Source organism: Peromyscus leucopus, chromosome 16_21 (assembly GCF_004664715.2).
Source record: "Peromyscus leucopus breed LL Stock chromosome 16_21, UCI_PerLeu_2.1, whole genome shotgun sequence".
NCBI lineage: Eukaryota > Metazoa > Chordata > Mammalia > Rodentia > Cricetidae > Peromyscus > Peromyscus leucopus.
This window is the reverse complement of record NC_051084.1, coordinates 45340361-45367209: the sequence shown is the minus strand read 5'-3', so window position 1 is coordinate 45367209 and position 26849 is coordinate 45340361. Positions and strand designations below refer to the sequence as shown.

The 26849-nt window shown below is 46.4% G+C and overlaps 1 protein-coding gene across 2 annotated transcripts; it reads right to left on the bottom strand.

The window, feature by feature from the left end:
- Positions 1-252: 252 nt before the first annotated feature.
- Ecrg4 (ECRG4 augurin precursor) lies at positions 253-11158 on the bottom strand. Of its 2 annotated transcripts, none has more exons than XM_037199916.1 (4): positions 10748-11158; positions 5766-5828; positions 4281-4438; positions 253-589 (listed from the first exon to the last, which is right to left on the bottom strand). In XM_037199916.1, exons 1-4 carry the CDS (start codon positions 10824-10826, stop codon positions 428-430), a joined length of 462 nt encoding a protein of 153 aa, XP_037055811.1. In that variant the 5' UTR covers positions 10827-11158; the 3' UTR covers positions 253-427. The 2 variants fall into 2 exon arrangements, with proteins under 2 accessions (XP_037055811.1, XP_028721679.1); XM_028865846.2 differs by having other exon boundaries at positions 5781-5828; positions 10748-11155.
- Between the last annotated feature and the right edge of the window lie 15691 nt (positions 11159-26849).

Here is a 26849-nt window from a genome sequence, read left to right as displayed (position 1 = left end):
CTAGAGTTCTTCACATTGTGTCCAAAACCAAAAGCCATTGCCAATTGGATTTTCCTACTGAGTCAATATTTTGCATTTAGCACAGACTGCATTTTAACAAACAGAGTCCCCTGGCTTTTACTCCTGCCCTGCCTGGATGCTGACAGGATTCCTAGAAGGAAATATAGAGGCCCTCAGATAGTGTGCCAACTTCAAACCCAGAGGCAATTAGAATTGTCATGGCTCAATTTTCTCCCAAGTGAATTCTGATACTTCTCTTTTTCAAAAGTGCTTTTATTGCTATTTTTAACTGAGACATTGTTAAGCACATGCGTGAAATGTAAAAGGCACTTATATTCCTTCCTTTAGCCCTTGGTGTTCACACAGTGTGGGTGGAGGAAGCCTACTGAAGCAAGGCACACGCTCTGTGGCACCTCAGCAAGGGAGGTCAATAGTCGTCGTAGTTGACGCTGGCTCCATGCCTAAAGCTTTCCGGGCTGCGGGGACCAATGGCTGCGTCTTCATCGTAATGTCGGTGATAGTAGTCACCATAGTAGTCATGTCCATTTCGATTTCTGTTTAGCCAATAGTTGACATCGTCTTCAAATTTCTGCAAGAGAAGAGAATGATGAAGAATGGATTTAAAGACACACACGCCCCTAAAAACACATGGAAAACATGACTTTTCTCTAAGTGGCTTTTCTTCAGTGATTGACAACCAGCGTTATGACAGCTGCTTGTTATAATATTTTGTTCACAGGTCAGTTCAACCTTAGGATACCAGGTGAGCTACCCCCACAAAGGAATCTATGCCTGTGCTTGTGATCATCTCTACCATGCCAATTCTTCATACACCATACACCTGAGCCTTTTTCTCTTTATGAAGTACATAAAACATGTGTCTGTCAAATGTGGTAAGAGCTTGGCTGACCCTGAGGCATCATCCACATTACTGGGGCAGATGCCTTCTTATCCTCCTGGCCTATTCCTGTGCCTGGCCCACCATATGAATCAAATCAACTATTGGCACCTTAAGCTCTGAGGCATAGCATCTGGGACACCTCAGGTGGTGTGCACAGTTGTGTTCCTGGTTTGCGTGTGCACTGGCACAAGTGTTCACTGTGTAAGATTGTGAAATGGGCAATGGGTGTCAAGGCCTTGTGCAGGCACCAGAGGAAGCCCGAAGCAAGATAAGGAGTCTGGGCTTAGAGGAAATCTGGAGTCGATTGGAGATAACTATGAAAGGAGACAGCTACTGTTAATAAAAATAAAAAGACAAAGAGAGGGACCAATGATCAGTAGGACCTCTTCCAGCAACTACTCTTTGCTGTGGACTGCCTTTTCACAGGGGAGAAGAATATTCCTGAAGGGATGGTGAGTGTGCAAGATGAATTGTGATGACAACTTGCACGCGTTGATCTAGTGTGAGGATGAGACATTGAGGCCATAACAAAGACGGATTGGGAATAGGAGCATGTTGAGCAGCCATGCAGGCTGTGGCTGTGAGACCCTGCTCCAGAAAACCACTGAGACTGGGGGGGGAGGGATGCAGATTCACTGGCACCATGCCAGCCTCCTGGGCTGACTTTTCTAGTGGTTGGGTCTCAGGAATCTATTTTTGTTTTAGTAGGATGGCCCGGGAACACTAAATATGGATCAATTCCAACTTGCATTATTTTGGTCTTTGTATCAGGATAACGTGAAGGCAGTGTGCATTCAGTAGGAACCACTGTGGATTCTGGATTTGGATCTTTTCCCAGGCCAGTGCTGTGTGGGATGAGCCCCTCCAGGGATGCTGCAGTGAGTCGGGGCTCCCAGGTGGCCCCTGATGATGTATCTGAGCTAGGAGGGTGGGAAGGTAGTTTTACTGGAGACATTTTAGTGGGTGGTGATTCCAGCTTACCACAGGCTGAGGACCCTGTGAGGCTGGAACCCCTAGGCTGGATCATACACTGGGGCTCTGGGGCCCAGTGGCCACCCACTTTGGCTTAGTGATAGGCCTCCTCCTGCGTACCCCTCACCCTGGACCACTGATTCTGATTCCTCATCGGTTTGCTGTCCAAGATCCTCATCTTCAGAGCCACCTCAAAACCTCTGCCTCAAGGAGGATGTAGCAGGCATTTTTACCTCCCTGTGTCTTTAGCCTAGACTTTTCACAATGCTACATTTTTTGGGGGTCAGAGTAAAATAGTCTTACTGCCTCAGTTTTCTTATTTAATAAGGTTTGAGGTTTTGGCTTGAAATATGTATTTTAAATCTGCTTTAAGAACTTTTTATGAGTATAAAAATAAGACAGGTTCAGGTTTGAATACTCAAATTTGAATACAAGCCAGGGATAACGAGGGATGGTGCTATTCCAGTACCAAAGACCACCACTCCACTCGTGGCATTTGAACATAGTTTCTTGTGGTCTTTTTATGCAAGCTTAATCATTACAGCCTTCCTCAATCCTCATCTTTTATTGGTTTTGTTACTAGACATTATATTTTAGTCATTTACCCATGTTAAAAAATTTTAACTATTTAATGGTGGTTATCAAAGAGATAAGACTACTAAAAGATTATATGATATTTTCATCTACCAAATAAATAATATATATGCACTTAAATGTTTCAAACACAAGATGCTGCCAATGACTCCAGAACATGGGTACTCCCCCCCTCCCAGGACTTCCGGGGATGTGTAACTTTACTATACTAAGGACCCTTCACTGTGAGTTTATCTGTTTCCTAGTAACTCCACCAGGCAGATTATGGACCTAAGAAAGCTGACACATAGCAATGTCCCTTGAGTTGGGGAAATTGTTAAATAGAGTCATTTGTTTAAGTACTTTGAGTCACTCCTGACTCAAAGTTTGGCTTAAGCAGGTAGCTACTTGCACAGCAAAAGAAGACTTATTTTTAAGTAACAAAGTTATATTTAGGGACTGACAGATATGTGCAAAAGCTGGGAATGGGAAGGAAAGGATGATGCAGCCACATGCTTCGTTCTATACTACATTAGAAAGGAAGCTTTCCTACCCAGCACAGAATGTGTCTGTTTAGGAAAACATGTTCAGCTAGCTGGTGGCTGATGTTCCCTGGGAGGCAGGTTAAGTGGTCTACCCTGGACTCCTCAGCCACTCTGCAGTCTCCAGCGAGTAGAATCTAGAGTGCCTGTCCTGCTGCCCTCTTACCTGTACCCGTGGCCAAGATGACAATATGTGCCTCTGAACAGTCTCCTCTGTTAACGTACCAACGTTGCCCACTGGTGCTGCCCCACCCACACAGCTGCTGAAATTTCCCCTAAACATCTGCAAGAACCACCTCTCTGTAAAAGTCATGTCAAGTCTCTTCTCATGATCTTCCTGAGTCCATAATACCCATCTTTTTGCTTCAGCCATTTCTGGGCAAAGATGACCGTGTTTACGTGTGAGTTGTTTGGAGGATGCCCAGGTGGAACTGGACAGGAGGGCTGGAGGCATTTCTAGGAAAAGGAGCTTCATCAGGAACCTGAGATGCAGGGTTTTGGCTCACAGATTGCCTGGATTCCTCCTCCCCCGTGGCTGGCCAGCCTGGAGTGCAGAGTGGGCCCAGACATTCGGAATAAAAAGCGCTGTGACTTGGCTACGGTTGGTGCACTCCTAAGGTTCATTGCTAGAAGCTTGGCCCCCACTGGGGTAGTGCTGGAGAGCTGGGACCTTTAAGAGATGAGGCCCTGGTGCAAAGGAATCGGGTCATGAGGGCTTTACCTTTTGAAAGGACTAAGCCTGTGGCCTCTCAGAGTGGGTGAGTTTTCTCAAAAGTTGGCAATCATAAAGCAAAGTCAGTGTGTTTCCTGGTGCACACCTATAAACATCAGCATTTGGGAGTTCAAGGTCTGCCTTGGCTACATAGTGAGTTTGGGGGCAGGCTAGGCTATATGAGACCCTGTCTCAATAAATGAATGAATGAATGAATGAATGAATGAATGAATGAATACAGGCGAATGAATAAAGAAAATTCAGGCTTCCTTCTTGGTTTATATACGACTGTTTCTTAACACATACTCTTGCTATTATGACACTGCTTGCCATGGTATTCTCACTAGAGCCAGTATACAGTGACTTCATAGTCTCAGACCTTCAGAACCACAAGCTGAAAATGAACTCTTAAAAGTTCTCCACCACGGGCGTTTTGATAGAGCGACAGAAAACAGACTAACATAAGAATCAAAGCTTAACTTCCCAGGTCCTCTTCCCAGGCCAGGCCTCTGTCCCCCACAGCCCGCCCTGCAGTGTCCTGGGAGGCCTGCCCCCTCCCCCAGGAGGAAAGCATACCCACCGCCTCATCAAAGCCCATGTACAGGAACTGCTGGTACCACTGCTGCACCTCAGGCCGGGTGCGGTCCCACAGCTGCCTCTTGGCACGCTTCAGGCCAGCCAGGAACTCCTTTGCTGTGTGCTCAGACACAGCCACGTTAGTCTTGGCTGGGGCAGGTTCTGAAAAGATTAGTGTCCGAAAGACAAAGAATGATTTCTGTTTTGAGAATGATATTCTCTTTACTGTTGGAATTTTTTTCTTCCTGAGTTTTTAAAGATTTTTAAAAATTGTCTGTGTATGGGTGTTCTGTCTGCATGTATCTGTGCACCATGCACAGGCCGTGCCAGCAAAGGCCAGAAGAGGGCGCCAGACCCCCTGAACTAGAGTTGTAGACAGTTGGGAACCACCACGTGGTGGGAATCAAACCCTGACCCTCTAAAACAGCAACCAGTGCTCTTAACTATGGAGCATTTCTCCAGCCCCAAGCTATTATTAGAATTTTGATGTGGTTCAACTACTTCTGCGTTTTGAGTTGACACATGGTAATTGTACATATTTATGTTATACCCATGCTAGGATCAAACAGGATTAACTGGCATTTCCCCACGCCTTAAATGTTTATCGTTTCTTCATGCTGGGAAGCTTTCAAGTCTTTCCTAGTTCATAAAATGTGTGGCGGATGGCTCTGAGCTGCAGCCACCCTGCTGTGGTGCAGTACGTTAGTTATAGAACTTACTCCCCTGTGCCTGCTTGTTATCCAACATCCCCACTCGGCTACCTCTTCAGGCTCCACTGTAAGCTACGAGGGAGAAGCAGATGTGAGTAATGATCACACGGGAATCGTGGCTCATATTTTCTAATCTCTGTGACACCCAGTTTTATGGAAGGAGATGAAGAGAGGAGAAAGGCTGTTCACCAGACAGCACAATGGATCCATTTGACCTAACTGATAACAGTGGACTGAGCGCCCACATTTTGTGATTTCCAGAATGTTCTACTTCTATGTCTCCTTGTTGCTATCTATCACTTAAGTCGGGAGCTTTTTTTTTTTTTTTTTTTTTTTTTTTTTTTTTTTTTTTCAGTAGAAGTTAGTAATAGAAAAGATTCCCCATTGGGAATGCCTTTTCCTAATAGCTGATTGGATGGGCAGAGTATCAACAATGCCATTCTGAAACTACCCCACCAGGTAACATTTGTGTTCACGGCTCAGATAGATGTGTTTCACTAGCCTAAAATAATCAGCATTTGATTAACACGGTCCCACTGTCTCTGAGTCCACACTGAATGCTTTCTGAAAAACAATTGCCAAACATTTACCGGCAATAGTATTTATCTAGTAGAATGCCACACCACATACCCACAGAATAAGTCCTTCAGATCTGCAAGCCTTTTACAGAGCAGATACTTCCTGATATTCCAAGTGCAAGACCTCCGGGGACCCATTTGCCACTGCTGTTCCATTCGTTCCATTCCTTGCAGTTAGGCATGAACACACCCTTTACCCACCTGAGGCCGACTCACCTTCCCGTTTCTGGAGCATCCGCTTGAGCTTGTTTCCACTTATGCCACCTATGTAACCAAAACAGAAAGCGGTTTCAGAGCCCAGCACTCCTGGAATTTTTGTACTTTGTTGAGTGCAAAAATCAGAGTTGGAAATAAGAACCGCGGGCCCCTGCGCTGATTTCACAGATCTGTATTAAAGTATCTAAATTGATTTTTGGATAGTTGCCACACAAGACCAACAATGTAAGGTCTCTGGGCCTAATACTGATGTCAGTGACCATGGATGACAGGGGCAATGCTTCTCAAGCTGCTCCTTTTGAAGACAGCACTGTAGTTATAGTCCTGATGCCTTACTGTGTGGGGTGCTGCTTATCACATGCATCGCCCAGCAAACATTATCCTCATGATGTAATAGGTCCGATAGTGCCCCTGTGCTCATAATCCCCTGGGAATAACCCCTTGGGAATTTTGGAGGAACGCTTGTTTGTGTGCAGGGTCTTTGTAGTGGTTTGAATAAAAATGGCCCCCATAGGCCCATGGGGAGTGGTATCATTAGTTGGAGTGGTTGTGGCCTTGTTGGAGGACGTTTGCCACTGTGGAGGTGGGCTTTGAGGTCTTCAGGCACTGAAGCAGTAGTTGGGAGCTCACATCTAATGCACAAGCAAGAGGCAGAGAAAAAGAGCTTACTGGGAATAGCATGGGGCTTTTGAAACCTCAAAGCCCACCCTCGGTGATACACCTCCTCCAACAAGGCCACACTTCCTAATCCTTCCCAAATGTGGGAGCCCACAAAGGTTTTCTAGTGAGATCTGAGCTTCCTTTACACAGCAGGGCTGCATGAGGGGATGGCTTGACCACGTGCACGGTCAGCAGGTGTCTGCGATGGTCTGCACTTGGCTGTGCTGGGGAGAGGTCTTTTGCTCCATCCCTTGGCATTCCTTTAAAAGACCTTTAGTAGAGACAGAAGGGGGCTGGTGGGTTTTGATCCAGGCACTCCCGAGGCTATCCTGTGTTTCTATCTGTCTCTATTCTATCTGCATATTCCTCATTTCTCCCTGCTCAAGAGTATCCTGGGGAAATAAAGAGGGAGCTGGTCTCCCTCACCCCAAACAGTTCTCCCAACTGGGGACCAAGCATTCAAACCTATGAGCCTATGATGGTCATTCTCACGTAAACCACCACAGTCATAGAAGAGGTATCTCGTGACAAGGAAGTAGGAAGGGGTTGACTGCAGAGAGGAAGGATGGGGTAGGGACAGAGAAAAAGCAGGGGAAGAGGACCAAAGCATGTAAGAAATGGGCATAATGAAACCCACTACTCTATTTAATTTCAATTCTAAAACAGAAAAAGAAAATGAAGAATGCCTATTTGGGGTTCTGAGTGCAGCTCAGTGAACATTCATTCAGCGTGATGAGGCCTGGGATCAATCCTCAGCACTGCAAAACAACTAAAAATCTGTACTGTGTTTGTCAATAACACATTACTAAGGCCGGAAAAAGACTTTTTTAGTAAGAACTCTTGCATAAATGATTTACTATGTTATCGAGGAGGGAGAAAAAAGTCAATATTCAAAGCCAAGATTCAGCACCTGCTTGTTCTACTGGGGTGTACCTGTGATTGTGTGTGTTGTTATGTGTATCTGTGTGGTTGTGTCTATGTGGCTGTATTGTGGTTTTGTGGGGGGGGTTATGTGTGTGTGGTTGTGTGTGTGTGTGTGTGTGTGTGGTTGTGTGTGTATGTGTGGTTGTATGTGTGTATGTGTTAGAGCCCCTAATGCTATCCTCATTTCTGGGTCCACCTCACTCACACTATGCACAATTCAACCTTCCTAATGCTGTAACCCTTTAATACAGTTCCTCATGTTGTGGTGACCTCCAACCATAAAGTTATTGTGTTGATACTTTGTAATTGTATTTTTTCTTCTGTTATGAATCATAATGTAAACATCTGGTATGCAGGATATCTGATATGAGATTCCCAATGAGGTCATGACCCACAGGATAAGAACCACTGATCTAGAGGCCCTAGCCCATGTTCTGGGATGGAGTAGAGAAAATGCTAGAACTTACTCAAGTGCCTCCCCAATGATCTTATGGGTGTAGTGGCAACACTTTCTGGGCTATCCTAGGACAGTCTTGATTTACAACACCTCTGCATTCTCAGAAGTGCCCCAGCCATTAGGATGGCTAATGTATGGCCATCCTAATTTTAGAGATTGATAGCGTGGAAACACCTTGAGAAGACTCTGTAGGGGCCACTCTAAGGGATGAGGGACAGATGTCAGGATAACACAGTGTCCTAACATCTTGCTCAAGGGAGCTGGTATGTACTGGGCAGGGGGCTAAGGAGTTAGTGTAGCAGGCATCAGAGCAGAGTGGCCTCTGTGGTCTGCGTGCAGGTTGCCTATGGTGACGTGGCTGTTTCGAAACAGCATCAGAGTCCAGGGCGTTAATAGACAGCATCTATCAAGAAATAACTGTCCCATCTCTGCTTTGTCACTGTTCTGGTCAGGCCACTTCTCTGCAGTGGGGGAAGGTCACTGGGAACCCAGGGAAAGGAAATCCTCTGCTTCCTGCTTGTGGTTTGAAATGTTCGTTCCCGGCTCTTCCTGAGGCAGCCATGCCTTCAATGCATCACCATTGGCTCTAACCTTCCGGAACTGTAAGCTCTGGATGTTTTATTTGACAAGTTCCCTTGCTCATTTATCACAGCAATAGAAAAGCGACTAAGATAGCGAGTAATATTTCCAGTGCCTGGGCCACCATGTGAAGATGGAGCAAGCGGCCACAGAAGATTCCCCAGTAAGAATCACTTGAGGCATCTGAACGTCAAGCAACACAATTGAGAACTGGCTGGGCTGCTGGCGAGATGATGATCTAAACAGATAAGGTGGGACTGATGCTGAATGCAGTCCTTCCCTCCCCACCTGAAAAGTCAGTGAAGAAATCTATGCAATGACTTGCCAAGGCGCACAGGTACATTCTTGACTGGAACATTAACATTCATGAATATTTTCACATTTGTCAGTCTTTTAACAAGTCACAGGGCAGCACACACAGAATTAAGCACCACCCTCCATCTGTTTGCCTTCTGTAGCAGTGCTTAACAATTAATGAATGAACTGTGGGCTGATGCTGAAAAGAGACACGAGGTTTGGACTGAGAGTGCAAGCCTGCAATTTCTTGCAAGTGTGAGTCATTACTGCTTCAGGAGCGAAAGCTCCACCAGGGTGAATCGCAGCTGTGCAAACTGAAAGGCTTGGAGAGGTCCCATGCCATGAATTATGAATGCTGTGGTTACTACGCCAACCCCTGTACCCTCGGCTATATATTAATACATATAATTGGACACCATACTAAGTCAGCTTGAGGAAAGGAGCAAAGGACAAAAGAAAAGCCGTGGCTCCTTTACTACAACATCCCCAGCTGTCATTTCCAGGCTGTGATGAAAAGCAGCCATGCATGTATCAAATCTGGCTACCCGGAATTTGAATGCACAGGGGACTGGGCACCTTCAGAGTCTCAAGATGTCCCCTCTAAAGGTGAAAACTCCTAACAAGCAGATCAAGGGGGGGGGGGCTGTGATCAGTCTCTCCATGAAATGTGCTTGGATGTCATAACGAGTTGTGTTGGGGGAATGGAGAGACGGCTCCTCTGTTAAGAACACTGGCTGCTCTTCTGGATTTCTACATCTGCAGGGCAGCTTGCAACCTGTCTCTCCAGGTCCAGGGGTTACCACGCCTCCTTCTGGCCTCCGCAGGCACTGCAGGCATGAGGTGCACAGACATACACATAAAATGGGGGGGGGGCATCATCTTTGAGATTCAATGTATTTTCACCTTTCATTGTAAAAAGTTCGAATTTCAGTTCAACGATTCTGATGTTGTAACTGATTCCAATCACTCACTTCTCAGCATTAACTCAGTAAAATATGAGTGCTGGAAACAAATAGCCTGTAGCCCGTGTTGACAAGGCTCGCTCACAAGAGCGTGGGGCTGAGATTCTCACAACAGTAATCCTTCAACTAGAACAAGCTCCCCTTTATTCTCGTGGTCCCTCCTGCAGTGCCCTACCTCCCCTCACCCTGGAGTTGGGTTTACCGTCCCTGCTCTGAGAAAGCAAAACTGAAGTAACAGAGAAATCGAGCGTCTTCATTTGCATTTGGCAATGCCCAACGATGTCCCTTCGTACTGGGACAAACTCTAGTCTAAGGTGCTGGGCAAATAATTTAGTCTTCCAGCTACTGTTCTCTTGGCAGGAAATCTAGGGTCACGCTGCTGCCTCCCAGAACTATAAACCTCAAAGGTGCTCCTATGCACGGGAGGGGAGGAAAGGGGGGCGCTCACTTGTGACCTCTGAAGGGTCGCACAAAAAGACACCTTCGCAGTTTCAGAGTCTGTGGAGTTCTGGCTAGAGAAGCCCAGGCATCCATCAACGCAGTTCCTTTCGGGTGCGCTGCGAAGGCTCTTTTAATGGAAAAAGAACTGGGGATTTTTCAGACGTTTCAGCTAATTCAGCTAAATGTAGTAGAAGAAGTTAAGCATTACCCAACTTTAAAGGCTAGTGCCTACCCTGTCTAAAACATCAGACCTCAGCCCAGCTTTGCAGCCTGGAACCCCACCAGCTCTGCTGCCCCAGGCTGCCTGGAAGGGGAAAAAGAGTAGCTGGTCCCGCCTGAGGGCACCACTCCCTTCAAGCCTCCAGGACCCCCGAGTTAGCGCTTCTTGTAGGTCCTTCGAACCCCTATTCCATTTGTCCAAGGTTGCCCCTCAGCCTGCAATGCTCCCTTCGAATGTGATACCCTTACTGCCTGCTCAAGTGCACCACTTGGGGCTCATGCGAGTGCAAAATCTTAGACCTGTTTCCTCTACGTCTTCTTGGTCCAGTCCAGGCTAAGAGAGGGATCAAATACAGGCAAGCAGCACCCCATTTCCAACCTTCTTCCCCAGCACCCTCAGCACTCTCCACCAGACATCTGCTACTCACCTGGACCCAGGCACAGCAGAAGGAGCAGAGCCAGCCCGGCCAGGGCCAGGACCGAAGGCCGCGCAGATGAGGTGGCCATGGCGCCAGGGCGCAGCAAAGTGGCTAGGGGACGACTGGAGCGGGAGACCCGGGCTCTGCGAAGCAGGCGCCGGCGCCGAGACTAGAGCTTCAGGTATTCGTGCCGGGGGCGGGACCCACCAGGTGGGCAACAAGCCAGCGGGCTGCCAGCCAATCTGCAGTTCAGCGCCACCGAGGCACACTGTCCTATGGGTCTGTGGAGAAACGCTGAGAGCAGGGAGCCGCGTGGCCAAAGGGACGAGGGCAAGCCAGATGCCACGCACAGACCAGCAAGGCTGCACACAAGGAGTGTTGGCTCGCGGAGCGATTCCTCTCCCTTAGCATCCCAGGCCCTTGGCTCCAGACTCAGGCCTTGCCTTATAAAGCAGTCTTTGGAATGTCCTTAATTCCTGAGCTGGAGTTCAAGTTGGCTCCCGCAGAGCCTCATTTTATGATATTTTGAAAAAAAAAAAAAAATCTGGGTTCTGAGCTGCAGTCCAGGAAAACATCTCAACTTAAACCGCTCCAGCGTAGAAGCCTTCAGGAGACCAGTGTTTTTTGCAAAGCTCTTAGCAAAGATCCTGTGTCCATTGTGCACACTCTCATCCTGGGGCATTTGAATGGTTGGAAAAGGAGGCACAAGACACTCACTGTCTCAGTAGCAGGCTTGGTCATCAAAGGATGCCACAAAATTATCGGTATGCGCAACAAAAGCAAAGACCGGCTGGAGAAGAACTTAGTGCAGGGGACCTGGGTTCTAACCCTAGCAGCAAATTCGGGGAGCAAGGACAAACTCTTTTAACTGGTGATTGGAAAATTGCCTTTAGATGCTTTCCCCAGTAAGACTGGCCTGGGCTCGGCAGAATGCGCCATTCCTTCACAGAGACTCTCAGTTTTAAACTAAGGAGAGGTACTTAGTCCCTGGCCACTTAGGGAGCTGCCTAGTCATGCAGAAGGGTTTCTCCAGCAGACAGGGGGAAAATCAAAGTTTAGCCAGCACAGGAAAAGAGAAAGGTGAACCCGGGAGTTATGTAAATATCAATTGGCATGGAGCAGGTGTAAGAGACTTACGGGCTTGCTAGTGCATGGCTGGTCATCCGATCTAGCAGGTGTTGGGGTGAGGCCTAGCAACCTCAATGTTTTAAGGCTTTCAGGGAGGCTGAGAGTGTGCCTCAGAGGGCACAGGGAGAAACTCCACTACTGAAGCTCACCTGTCTTCTTAGCCTTCCCTTGACCTCAGGGAGGAGAATCTTTTCTCCCTCTGCAGACAGAGCACAGTGGGGGAAAAGCAGGGTTTAGATTCCACCATTGTTCTGCATCCTGCACAAACATTAGATAACTCACTTGCTTTTCTCCATGTGCACCTGTAAAGTGGAGGGCACGGCATCTGCCCTACTGAGGTAAGAAGTCAATGTGCAGAGCCTCGTATGCTGTGAGCAGTCAAAAGCGTTGGCCATCATGGTTATCACCTAGACTCTCCCTAGCCTATGTGTCCTGTGCTCCGCGCCTTGTCTCCCATGGTCTGCACCCCCTTCCAGCCCAGGCCAGACTCTCAGGAGCTGTCATTCTGGAATGATGCCAATCCACCCCTATGACCATTGTCAGCTGGGCTTTTCAAGTGCTGCCCAGCAAGGTGTCTTTCAGGACAATGCTGCAGTGACCTCTGCCTTCACTTTTGGTTCACAGATGATGTGGTGACAGAGGAGCAGGGGAAATGCCCTTACCCTGTGGGGCGCCATCAGTCCAGCACTCCACAAGGAAGCGCTACAGGACACAGGACACCTGCGACCCGATACCACATCACAAAAGATGGCGAGAGAGATGTGATGGGGGAATCGGCTCCATTCCAGGATTTGCAGTTGTGTGAGTTGTAGGAAATGGTATTGGGGGTGACCTTTCAAAGCCCTTAGCCCTTACAACAACAGTCTGGCAGATGTGTGGGCAAAAAACGGTACAATGTATGAGGTTTGCCCTAAAATCCTTAAAGGACTAAAGAGATGCCTCTGAGGTTAAGGGTACTTGTTTCTTTACAGGGAACCCTAGTTCAGTTCTAGAAGAGCAGCTCATGACCACCTGTGACTTCAGTTCCAGGGGATCCAATGCCCTCTTTTGACTCTTTGGGCACCAGACACACTTGTGGTGCACATGCATGCATTTGCATAAAAATATACATACACATAAAATAGATCTTTAAACATACTTAATAAAAATAATGACAATTGCTAATTCCTTTGTGAAGACACAATGTACACCATGAGCCCCCTCCCCAGTTGTGATGTGTATGTAGGATCTAGGTCTGCATGTATGTGTGCCCCTAAAAGCCATACATTGAAATCCTAGTCCCCCGGTAATAGAGGTGGGTCTATAAGAGATGATGTGGTTATATCCTTATAGAAGAGCCTCCAGTGAGATCTTACCGCCATGGGACAGCTTGAGAAGGTGCCACCTCTAAACTAGAAGTTGAGTTCTCTGTAGACATTCATCCTCCTGTTGCCTTGGCCTGGGGTGTACCAGCATTAAGAACTGTAGGCTATTAACTTCTGTTGCTTATAAGGTACCCAGTTTTAAGTCTTCTGTTATACCAGACCTAAGAGAGCAAGACACCAGTCTTCCCTGGGATGCATTTACAAATATTCATTAAAATATAGGACCTTAATGCTACCCCATAGCCATGGAATATATAACTGCGTGCAACCCCCAGCTCAATTACCAAATCTACTCTCTGTGTCTTCGCAGCTTCTTAGGTCTACCTGTACCAATACCACTCTTTAGTCTGTCATTCTTTCCTCATCTTTGCTAGTCAGAATCCTACTCCATGGGCATCTGTCACTGCTTCAACAATGGCCCTAGACATGGTGATCTAGAACCATCATACTCTTTATGCTTCATGGTCCTGTGGGTCAGGAGTCAGAGTTGGGCTTAACCGGGTGGTTCTCCTGTTCCATGAAGTTCTGATGGAGGTCTCTTACATTGCTTGGATGGCAGAGGGACTGAGGTGGACAGCTCCATTCATCTGTCCAGTAACATGATGGAGCTTTACTCCACTGAGGTGCCCTCATGTGGCACCTCAAGCCTGGTGGCTTTAGGCTCCCAGAAGGAGCATTGAAAGAGCAGGTACTCTAGAGGCCATGATTGTAAATCTTAACCTAAAAAGAGGCACAAATCAATTCCATTGTGTTCTATTGGTCTAAAAACCACAGGACTGATGGTCCAGTAAAGAATGAGGGAGCTCCTTTATCAACGGCAGGATATCAAAGAGGCCACATCTCCTTTAACCTGCGATACCCACCAAGCTTCCAGACCCAGCTCAGATGCTGCCTCCTCAAGAGGCTCTCCCTCCCTTCCCCCTCAGGCTGGAGCATCCTTCCTTTTCTGTTCCCGCAAGCCTTCTGTGCCCCCTGATGCCTTCATGCTCTACTGTAGATTTCTCTATGTGTCTTAGTTCTCTTTTGTCCCTTGAAGGCTGAGTGCCCCCCTGTGCCTCTCTTTAATCACTGTGCAGGGCCACACTATGACTAGCTGAAGAGTAAATGCCTGTTATCTAAGAGTGCATCAGTTCAAAGCTATTCAGGTATTGCATAAATGAGATCACTTGGTATGACTCCACTTTCAGTTTTACCCATTTGATACTAGAAAAAGGATATGGGATATGCAATCATATCTCACTGTATACAGGACTGGAGGGGGCGGGGTAAGAGCCCTGCCACAGACCTGCCCTAGCAACTAGCTAAGCCAATCCTCCAGCTTGGTGTTAAACTTTCTGCTTAGTGACGGGACCTCAAAACCCCTTTCCTGTTGGTTGATTCCAGTTTCCATGCTGGAATTTTGAATAACTTTTGCCATTTGAAATAGCTAACTGAAGCCAAAGGTGGGGAGAGAGAAAGTTCACTTTAGTCTAAAAAAATATCGGAGCACACAAAGTCCTTATTGTAGAAGGCTCACAGAAGGGTTCTGTGAATGGTACTCATGAAGAGGTGCCCAGGACCCCACAAGCAGGCCTGGCCTTTTAATGTCTGTGTCCAGGACCCCACAGGCAGATAGCCTCCCTGGGTGTGTGTGTACCTGGGATCCAAGGGCAGATATGATCTCTTAGTGTTCAAACCTAGAATTCACTAACCAATGTGGTCCCTTAGTGTTTGAGTCCAGGATCTACCAGCATTACAGCTAGTGTCTGTACCCAAGATCTCACTAGTGGACCAGGCCCCTTAGTGAGTGTGAGTGAGAATCCAGGGCCAGGAGACCTGGAGACAGCCTGGAAGCTCCAGAGAAGTAGCTCTCTTCTGTGCGAGAGTCTTTGGTGAAATAAGAAAGCCTGACTGAAGCTAATTTCCAGTCTCTTCCACTTTAATTTTCAACATCTGAACCAGAGTTCTGAAAACAGATCGACATGGGTTTTCAGATGGGAGGCAGAGTTCTCCCCACCAGGAAGCCTCATCCTGTTTTCCCTGGATGCCTCCCTCCAAGAGATGGAGGACCACAGTGGAAAACTCACGTGGTTCTCCCAGTCAGACAGAGAGCATGGGGCTCTGCATAGTCTGTGCATACCTGTGGCTAACTCCATCACTTACAGGACATATGCCAGGGCTTCTTCAGCATCTCTGACTTGCCAACATTGCTACTTTTGTATTTTGAGGGCTTGTATTAAGTAAAATAAGGGTTAAAAAAAAATCTCTGAGATGTCACAATAGTCAATGTATCACCCAGACAGCTACCAAATGGCTGACAAGTGTGGGTATCATATATAATGTGGGTAAACTAGACAGAGACGACTCATATCCTGGTCTGGATGGGATAGGATGGTTCAAGAGTTAGTCAGATCGGTGTACAATTAATATGCATTGTTTCTTTCTGGAAGTTCTCAGGTGATATTTTTGAGTCCTAGTTGATGGTGAGTGACTAAAATGAGGAAGGGGAAGTGATAAACAACAGGATATTTCCATGAATTTGCTAATGCATTAGTATATTCACCACTACTCATGGAAGGTGGGCAATGGCAACATCACTTACATCAAGTGCATCCATAATCATCCAAGAACCCACAAGATGCCACGGCTGTCCCTGAATTCTAAAAGCTAATAGTTTGTTCAACATAATTTCCAGTTTAAACCCCAGGTAAGATAGAGCCCCCTTTATAGACAGGGACTTCTAGGGTCCAGGCTTGACTCTCACTCTGCAGTTTTCCCAGCATCTGAAGATGCTGACTTTCACCCTGTGTTTCTACCTTCTAGGTAAACCTTTATCAATGCAGTCAGTATTTTTGTGTGAACCACAGACTCAGACACAATGATGCCAGTGCTTGATTGGGTTCTGTTCTCAGGGGACTGACCTTCCACTGGGAATCAATACATAAACAAAACTTGTGATTATATTTTGCAAGTTGCTTGAAAGCCTTCCAAGAATGTGCATGCTAAGGACTCCAAAAGGCAAGATTAGTATTGTTTTAAGCAAGAGTGACAAAGATTTATAAAACCTTTAGATGGCTTATGAAGTATCTTGGAGAGACTTCATTACTTGTAACATGGTCTGGACTGAGACTGAAACATGTTTATCCATCTCAGACACTGCCAAGCACCTCACCCAGGGTATTAACACAGGAATGCTCTCTCCTGTTGGTGGTTACAATGCCATTCAGTCCAGAATGGCATATGACTTCTAAATCATTCTAAATGGCTTGGCAACTGCCTTTAGTGGGTTTAGCCCTTGTTCTGTTTCTGTACCCTGTGTATGCTGAGGGCTGAGGGAAGCAGTCATTTTTCATGTCACATGTGTGGGAGTTGCCTCCTAGGGATACACACACTGAATTACTTAAAGTCACTATTTACTACCTAGCTAGTGTCTCCTTGGAGAGTTGCCTGGGGAGGGAGGAAGGGGTGGCTATCCCCAGTTGCTGGGGATGCTCCAATTTCAGAGGCTGAGGAGTGTGTTCACAGCGCTGGCTGCGGAGGTTCTTTCTATCATCTTATCTCTATCTGAAGGAGCAGAGGAGACCCTGCAACAAGGGAAGAATGACAGCCACACGCTGACCGTACACAGTCATACAGCTGTCCCTCTTCCTTCTTGAAGGATGAAGCCTGAGCACCAGTCGCTAACCCAGTCTGGGAAACACAAGTCCTTGGAGGGACTCTACAGAGTCCCGCTGTTCGTGCAAGAGATACCCACATACAGATTTACTTTCTCCGCTGTGAGAAGCTTGAAAGCGCTATCTACTCACATCTACATTTTCCAGTTACATTACTGAGGTGTAACTGCAGTGTGACCAACTGCGCCTTCCTTAACGATGTGACTCAATGCATGTTGGCAGCTGCAGTCACCACAATTGCAGACAGATGCTTCCATCACCCCTAAAGGGTCCCCGGTTCCCTTTGTAGTTCCCCCAACTTCTGCTTTATACCAGTATAATTTATGTCTTCTGGAACTCCATCAAACAGAACCACAGTGTGTCCTCTTTTGTATTTAATATCTTTGTATATAATGTTCTTAAATTTTTCCATGCTGTATCAGTCATGCCTTCTTCTTAAATGGGTTTTATTGGTGACAGCACCATATGGACAAGCACCATTTGTCTATCTAGTCACCAGTTAATGCCTGTATTTTGGTTTTAATGAATAAAGCAGCTGTGAATATGTGTATCTGTGGCTTTGGGTGGAGACATTTCTTCAGTGAATCCCTAAGACGGTGGCAACAGGATCACATGGCAGTTTTTGTTTATCTACATTTTAAACCTCTTTAATGATAATGAAGTTGTGGGCGGTATCTATCCATTCATAAATGTGTATTAATAGTTACCAGGAGAGCCACAGGGGGCAGGCAAACCAGTAAATCCCTGACTTCCCAAGCCTGGCGGCTTAGCACTTCACAAACAAGAATGTTCAAACACAGAAGGAAAGAGGCTACACAGAAACCCCCATAAAACACATCTGTCCAGGCCCTTAGAGCAGGGTCCACCCTCCCCGCTCAGTGCAGGGTCCACCCTCCCCCACTCAGTGCAGGGCCCACCCTCCCTCTACAGCACGCACGTGCTCTCAGGGTTGTTAGGGCATTTGCAGCTGGGGACACAGCGCCTCAGAGGCAGGCAAGGCTTCTTTTCCGACGCAGCTAAGGCTTCTTTTCGGACTCGGTGCTTCTCCTTCACCCTCATTGGAGCTACGATACCAAAGGTGCATAAAGTCAGCTCTCCCTTATTTCCAGCCCCAGCTCCAGGAACACGGTGTGTCTACAAGACCCTAAGCTCCTGGCATTGGGGTGGACTCTGCCCGATCCTCTGCCTTTTTCTAGCCCTGAGTCCCCGTGGCTTGCGTCGCACACAGTCGCAATCAGGTCCTATACCATTTCTCTCCTCAATTCTCGGCTGCCCTCGGGGCAACTTTGACTCTGAGTAGGACCGGCACAGTAACCCAGCCCATTGCCTGTTTCTGTAAGTAGATTTATTGGAGTGTCCAGGCTCGTGAATTTGATTATTGCCATCTGTACACCTGTGGCTGTTTTCAGTTCTATTGGTTCTGATGAGTATCAGAACAGAGGCTGTTTGGCTCTGAAAGCTAAAATACTGTCTGGTCATTACAGAAAAAGTCTGCGGTCCCTGAGAACAGGATGCAGTAGAAATGACACGCTGAGACCTCCCAGCCCAGGCCCTGAGCACCAATGGCCCACTCCCTCCTTAGGAAACGACCATGTGAAAAGTCCCACTGGCCTTCCAGAGGGCGCCACACAGTGAAAGAGGTCTCATGGGTGCTTCTGCCCCAGCTAAGCCTCGGCTAAGGACGAAGTTGTGGGAAATGATGAGCTGTCGTTGTTTATGCAGCTCTTCAGGGTGGTTTGTTATGCAGCCAGAGGTAGCCTGAACTGCACCCTTTTCTGGTCCGAGGGCCCTAGGCTCAGGGCACCTGTGGAGCATCTGCGAGGCAGAGTCCTAGGAAGAAGGCACACAGGATGAGTGTGGGTGGGGAGAGGTAATTAACCACAAGGAAGAAAAAGCAACAGGGAACATAGCAGTCTGGTTTTCGTTACTGTCATAAATTACCTGAAGCAGGATAACTTGGTAAGTCCAAACAAGCACAGGCTGTACAGAGGTTAACTGTCACCACCTGGCAGGTGGCAATGGATGTGAGCATGTGTAGGAGAGAGTGGCCACGTTGCCAAACAGGAAGCCAAGGAAGCAGGATCCTGCAATCCTTCCAAGGACACACCCCAATCACTGTGAAGACCACCCCCAGGTCTTACATCTTAAGGACTCCGCACCACGTCCCACCAACATCAGAAGATGGGATCAAGGAATGAAGGGCCTGAGCCTGCTTGAGTCATGTGGTGGGAATGGACAGAGCAGGAGCGTCCATCCAGGCAAATCTCTATGGCAACTTGTAGAGGTCTATGGGTATTGTTGGTAGAATTTTCTTCACATTTACTGTTTGGAGAGAGCAGGGAGGGTGCAGTCCATGATATGTGTGAAGGTCAGGGGACAACTTGCAGAGGTTGCTTCTTAACTTCCACTGTAGGGTTCTGGGGAGTCATCCTTAGGTCATCCGGCTTTATCCATAGCTTCAAACTCACAAAGTACCTGAGGATGACCTTAAACGTCTGAATCTCCTGCCACCATCTTCTGACTTACAGGATTATAGGTTGTACCATCGCTCTTGTTTCATATAGTACTGGGAATGGAATGCAAGGGCTTTATGCATGTCAGGCATGTACCCTTAACAACTGGTCTACATCTGAATCTCACGGTAGTAATAGTTTTCATGTGTGAAGCTATACAGCTCATGATATTGGACTCTAGCTTCCTGATTATGGCAAATTGTCATGTATATTTATATTTGTGTGTGTGTGTGTGTGTACACATTTGTATGTGTGATTGTGGGTACATGTGAGGGGGTCAGAACACAACCTTGGGGGTCAGACTTGCCTTCCACCGAGTTATCATCTAGTCTTCATAGACTCTTGGTATGGTTTTATTTTTGTGATAATGAGAAATTCAATGCAATGTTATGACAACTTCAATCCAAAGAATTCCAATAAAATTCCAAGGACCACAGAGCATTCAAACCACAAACACATTCCCTACTCCTGCTTATGTTTGGTCCAAGTTCACAGCTCCAGATTTGCTTGGAAAGTCTTGTACTGATGGCCCCATATCAGAGCTTTGGCCTGGCTGAGCACTGTGGTCCCTTGGCATGGTGACTCCAGACCATTATCCTTCTGTGGCAGTACATCCTTATCCTAGGGTTTAACCATCTGTTCCCATTTCTACCCTGAATGCTGCATCTGTAGAGGTCACCATTGCTTTTGTGTTCTCAATAGCCCGAGAGCATCTTTTTCCATTTAATTCTGTAAGAATTTATAAGGTATGTAGATGCTCAGGACATTGCTAGGGAACTTAAGATAAATGAGTCATCTGTCCTGCCCTGAGCAAATGTGCATTCTAGATTTTAGATGCATTTTATCATGTCTCTACTTTGGGAGACTATGGGAAAACATGCTACAAAGCCATAAAAATTCTATTTTTTTTCCAGAGTAGGGGAAGCATAGGGGGGGTGATAGTTGAATCTGAACACCTTAGCTGGTGGTGTTGATCTGATGCTGTGTGGAACTTTGAGGATGTCAGGCATAACTGGTGGGTGCAGGCTAAGAGGCAAGTGTTTAGGTGATATCTGAGCCTTGGTTTTGGTCCCTTCCCTTTGATTTATGATTTTTTGAGAAGTAAGAAGCCACGTCACAAGCTGAGCTCATGCCCAGAGATGCCAGCCATGCTTTCCATGCCAGGGTGAGCTGATGTGCCCCCAAATGATGAGCCCAAACAGATTCTTCCTCCCTTACATTTTCTGTCCCAGTGATGAGAAGAGTAAATACCGCAGGGGGCTAGGATACTGATTGCTGTTTTCTATGTTTCAACGGTTGCTATGATTTGGATGTGTTCCCCCCCTTCAAGTCACCATATTAAAGGCTTGGCCATTAACCCATGGTCCTACTGGGAGAAGTCAGAACCTGGTAGAGATGGGGCTTTGTGGGGAAAGGAGATCGTGAGAGACATGCCCATGAAAGGGATAATGGATACAGCCCCTCTGTCTCACTTTGATCCTTGATCTTTATGAGGAGAACAGCTTCCTCTATCATGTGCTCCCATGATGCTGCATCTTGTACCGTGCGTAAATGATCTAAGATCAAGCAACCAGGACAATTTTCCCGATAGTTGTTTATTTGTGATATTTAGTCACACTGACAGAAAGCTGACTAACACAGCCATCAACGCAACCATTAACTGATGACCACATGTGAATGGTAATAGATCAGAGAACATAGGAAGCTTGTGACCCACTTGAATTATATTAATAGTGCAGAGGGAGGCAGATCCGATGTTCCACATATAGTGGCTAGATTTTCTTTCTGGCCTGACTCAATGTGGCCAAGTGGAGCAAGGGAAAGTCCCCCCTCCCACCCAGCACCACATGGAGAGAGCAGCTACAGCATGGTAAGAATGATGTCATGGTGGAGATGAAGATGGTGGGGTTGGAGATCTGGGTGGGTTCTGATGACTTTGCTGTGACCAACCGTGCTTCTAATTCATCAATGCCCTTGCTTAAGTTAGCACAAGAGGACTGTGTCATTTTCCCAAAGTAGTCTACCAAAACTTCCACAGGAACCGGCCACTCACGGTCAACACCTAGACTACAATGACACAAGATTAATGGAGGTCATCCCACAGAAGACTCTCTGTTCTGCTCCACATTTTTGTGCTTGGGCCAAAACCACTTTGCATTTCCTGTCGTACACCCACAGGCACTGGCATCTGGGAGGGTTCAGATATTTTGAATAGTGTTCGGACAGCAGTGCTGGAATCTGGCTGGGGAAAAAAAAACAGAGCATCCATTTCCATTAATACGGAGCAACAAGGCTCTCATTGAATGGCAAGGGTCTTCATACAGTTTTAACATTAATGTGCTCTGCACCTAACAAGGCGACCTCTTTTTTTGTATTATTCTCACTCCCCCCCACCCCCGCCCCGAAACCCAGATCTGTATAGTTGAGGTCATGGTCTGATGTGAATATAATCAGCAGTTCTGTCTCTTTTGAGGTCAAAATCTAAGTAGCTCATGCAGATAGCCTCCAGCATCTTAGATTCCTGTTATATGGAGCAAGTCATATTTTGCACATCACAGTAAAAAAGGCTGTAAGTGTGCAGAGATGGTGAGAATAAAAGACAATTCCAGATGAGGATAAATGCTTTCTCAAGTCCTCCAGCAGCTCCCTGAGTCCACTCTTGCCTCTGGTATGGGGGTGGGGAGAACTAAGATGAAAACCTCCAGGGTAATTTCATAGAAAAATACAGCTTGCTGTATGTAAGAGAATTGGCTTTAGTTCTACAGAAGACCACCATTTATGTGGGCCAAGTGTTTAGCTGGCTCAAGATGGATTGATGAAAAGGGCTCTGGCTAAATCGCACTGATGGATCTGAGTGAGGCCAGTCATTCAGACAAAGCATTGTTGCAAATATTTCTTTTGTGGATAAACTTCTGCTTTGTCATCAAAATTCCCAATGATGGCAAAAATGCCCAAATCCCACACTAGAAGGCATTAAGTCATCCATTCCCTGTCACTACATCTCTAACTATTATGGCCACTTAGACAAAGCCTTCTGATTCCCCATCCTTCCCAAGACATTATGCATGCAAATAACTGGGAAACTTCAGTTATGGAAGCTCTGCAGTCTGCACTGCACAGGGAAACTCCCTGCCTGGAGAAATGGTGCCTCCCAAGAGTGTTCACTGAGGTAAACCACCTCATGTCTAACAAGAAGGTCAAGTTTTTAGAACACTGAAAATATTAACCCACTTCTAGGACAACCATTTTGAGCATTCAGACACACGGTTAGAATTCTTGTGTTCCTCCCAGGAGCTCACCCAGGAGCTTGGCTGGTTAGTGAAATTAACACTAAGATGGGGGTGGGGGGCGGCATAGATGAAGCAAGATGAGGCAGGACCAGAGAAGCTCCAAGAAACAACAGTCCTCACAGTGACTCCCAGGTCCTCACTAACTAGGATCCTCTTGTACACTGACCCTTCCTCTTCAACTAACCACACCCCCAGAGGTATGCGGGAACCCGCTCTCTGTCACCACCCTGTGAAGTCTGTCCAACTTTCTTGGGTGATATTTCAGCTGGTAACAAGAACAGAGAGCTTAGCTTCAGTGTGGAGAATGGAAGAAGGGCTAAAGAAAAGAACATTGCTTAGGCCCAGTCAGAGGCCTGGACTCTCCAGGACAGAAGGAGTTCAAAGCTGCTCCACCGAGAGTTGAGAAGCAAGGCTGTCTCAGGAAGAAGAGTGTGGCCGAGTAGATGGCAAGTGTGCTGACTCATCTCTTTTCTCCATGACCGGCTCAGGTGAGATGGAGACGGAGTCCAGAAACACACAGAGAGAAGTCGAGGAATAAATATTTTTCAGCCACACCCAAACATGGGGAGATTTCAGGTGGAGAAAGAGCAGCAAAAGCTGGCAATAATGCAAAAGGTGAGCCCCCACCCCCCAAAGAAATGACTGTGGAGAGAATTAAATACGCAAATAAAAAATAATATAAAAGACCAAAGCAGAAGCTGAAGGGACCAACAATGTGGGACAAAGCCTACGAATCAGAATGTAATCAACAGGTGCCTAGATGCATGTCATCCGATTCTCAACGACAGTAGGAACTGAAACTGGACAGAGCTTGGTGAGGACAGAGGGCAGGCTACAGCACACAGTGAAATTTCATTTTACACACAGGTACCAAACAAAAATCAATACAGAGGTGAGGCAGGCATGCCCCCAAGAAAGCTTAGCAATCGGAGACTGTGTTTGGCTTGAGCTACACATATGTCCCTTCTTAACACTGGGGACCCCATCTGCTGCGAGCTGCACGCACATCTCACTCCAAAGAAAATAAGCACTGCTCCTCCCTCGAACCCTTAGTAACTCCCCTTTCATGGTTAGTTTCCATTCAGATGGAACTAGAGGCAGGGGCCAAAAATAACTGGAAAGCTGGACACAGTAAGCCAGTCAATTATTTCCAGACACAGGGCAATAGCCAGCAGCTGATGAGAAAGGTTAAGTGAGGGAGGCCTGCAGTCACTCTGATTTTCTGTTGGGAGGCGTTTTCCGAAGTTGGAGTGGGGAGATGCCCCAGAGAGGATGGCCACCTCACTGACAGGAGGACAAACACTCCGAGGAGAGAGCTTCAGATGGAAAAGAATGAAAGGACTCTACACGGGGGACAGGTCCTCTTGAGTCTCACAGACTGTGAAGTGTACATGTAACGTGAACATCTATGGGCTGTGCATGGAGATACAGGGAGATGCAAGCTGAGAAACATTGAGCTTAGGCTACTAAGTCCAGTATGAATGCGTCTACCTCTTGTTTCTTCTTCTGAGAGGACAAGAATTAATACTTTAGTTATAGAGTGGAGAGATTCATGCAGGAGTAAACTAAAGGGCACAGAGACAAATCTTACCACACTGGGTTTGCTGTGAGCCATGTCATTTGGTCCTGTGCCAAGAAGACATGTTGGTAAAGCACCATGCTGATAAGCCATACCTTTTAAGTCCCACTAGAAAGCATTCAACTGGGGACTTGCTTACTGTTTCAGAGATTAAGTTTGTTAGCATCATGGATAGGAGCATGGTGGCACACAGGCAGGTAATGGAGTAGTAGCTGAGAGCTACATCCTGATCCTAAGGCAGAGAGAGAGAGAGAGAGAGAGAGAGAGAGAGAGAGAGAGAGAGAGAGAGAGAGAGAGAGAGAGAGAGACTATCTGGTGTGGGCTTTTGAAACCTCAAAGCCCACCCCTCCCCACAGTGACACACTTTTTACAGCGAGGCCACACCTCCTAATCTTTACAATCCTTTCAAATAGTGCCACTCTCTGGTGGGTAAACATTCAAATAGATGAACCTAAGGAAAACATTCTCTTTGCACTCCCTGGCTCCATCCATAAAGATGAGGATTGGCTTTAATTCACATGGCAGAGTTTTCCAGTCTTGATGCAAAGTGATGCTGAGATTTGCGTGTTGGGTTTATATAATAAACATAGGTAATATGTTTGAAAGCCCATGCTAGATCACACAACAGGATATAAATATTAGTTATTGTTACTTTGGCACGTGCAAAGCAGATATGCCAGCCATTTGTTTGACTAGATGAAAATTCATCTGAGTTCACAGGCATAATTCACATCAATATTAGTGAGGAAGAGCAAATAGTGGAAACAGAAAAATAATCAAGGGAGGTCTAGAGGGGGCCAGAGGACCCAGGAATCTTCTGTGTGCCCTGTCACAGTATAAGGTACTGGAAAGTGTATTCTCTAATTGACTTTCTACGGTGAATATGGAAATTAGACATGTCTGTCCACCAAGGAAGGACCTGAGGCTCTGAGCCCCACAGTAGGGGCACGCATAAAATTAATCAGGACTTCGTTTCCTAGCCTGTTCCCCTACTGTGGCATACAGAATCGTGCTTTTAAACAATTTAGTCTGGACTTTAAATTCTATTTGAACCTAGTCTGAATTGCACTAACCCTTTTTGGCACCTGCCTGAAACCTAAAAAGGACATTATGCCAGGAAATGAGAGTGGAGATGGGGAGATTAATAATTTATTACCAGGCATGTATCACCATCCATAGCAGTAGTCACTCCATTCCAATGTCTGTGAAGTCCCGGGAGGTTCTCTACCCTCAGGCAGCCACGGTCTTCAGAAAGGTCAAGCTGAGATTGCTCTCCTAGGAGGAAAATGTCAGGCTGCTCCTATCTCTGCAGTAGATCGTCCTTGCCAAGTTCACTCAAACACCGTGCGGGCTGGGGAGCCAAAGCATGCCTCTGGAGCAGTCTCAAATGTCTCTAATCGTTTGAGCAGCAGCCTGGCTGGAGCTCTATTCTTAAAGACTCATTTGATGCCGAATGGTATAAAGTTTACCCAGAAGTTCTGGGAAATTGGTGAAACTTGTAGAGCAAATTGCAGAGAATAACTGAATGGAAACCCCAGGTCCTCGGGGTGAAGAGAGGCCTCACAGTGAAGCGCTGGTTCAGTTTAAAATCTTCTCTATTGGCTTCCCCAGATCAACAGCATCATCCCTGTCTTTTGTCACCCGTTTCTGCTCCATCTGACTTTGGTCCAGCATGATTTGTCCCAAGTGTCCTCTGAGCTCAAACCTCTGCTTTACATGTCCATACTCTTCAAAGTCACTCATAATATGTTGACCTATTTTTTAACTTTGAGTTAGACATGACCTTTCCTTAAGCATTAAATGCTATTAATAGATTTAGTTAATCACTCAGGTAGTTTAAGGACTGTAACATTGAAATCCCTCAGAATCAATTCCATGAGTAACTAATTAAATTCTCTTAAAATTTTAAGCTATTATTATTTTTATAAAGTTTTTAGATATTGTAAATACAGTCAAAAATGACAAAATACACATTTTTAAATTAATTAAGTTAGTTCTTTGACAGTTTCGTACATGTCGTATATACAGTGCCATCGGGCAGAACCACATGCCAGTGGGGAACATGGGCTGCATCGTTTGCAAATGTCTGCCACTGTATGGGTCTTGCCCTCAACAGACAGGATATGCCCCTAGCCATGGCATTTCTTCCTGCCCCCTCCTTTTATAACATATCTTATTAAGCCACTCTCATGTCCACAGGGCAACTCATTCCCAGTGTCTGTCCAAGGAAATCTGTCGGACATCAAGATTGATGTCAGAGGTTGTGTACCCTGAGTTCACATCTGCTCAATGTTTACTGATTCAAACATTTACATTTTGAAGCTTAAGATTTGAGTGCTGCAGCAGGAGCAGCAGCAGCTACTGTTTTGTTTTTTGAGACAAGGTCTTCCAGTGTAGCTCAGACTAGCCTCAAATCCCCTCTGTAGTTGCAGGCTGATCTGGAACTCACAGTAAGCTTCCTGCCAAGCACTGGTATTACAGACGTATGGCACCGTACCCAGCTAGTGTATTTTTAAGTCTATTCGAGCATGGTGCTATAATTTATAATTTATTATAGACATGATAATATTTTATTTATTTAGTC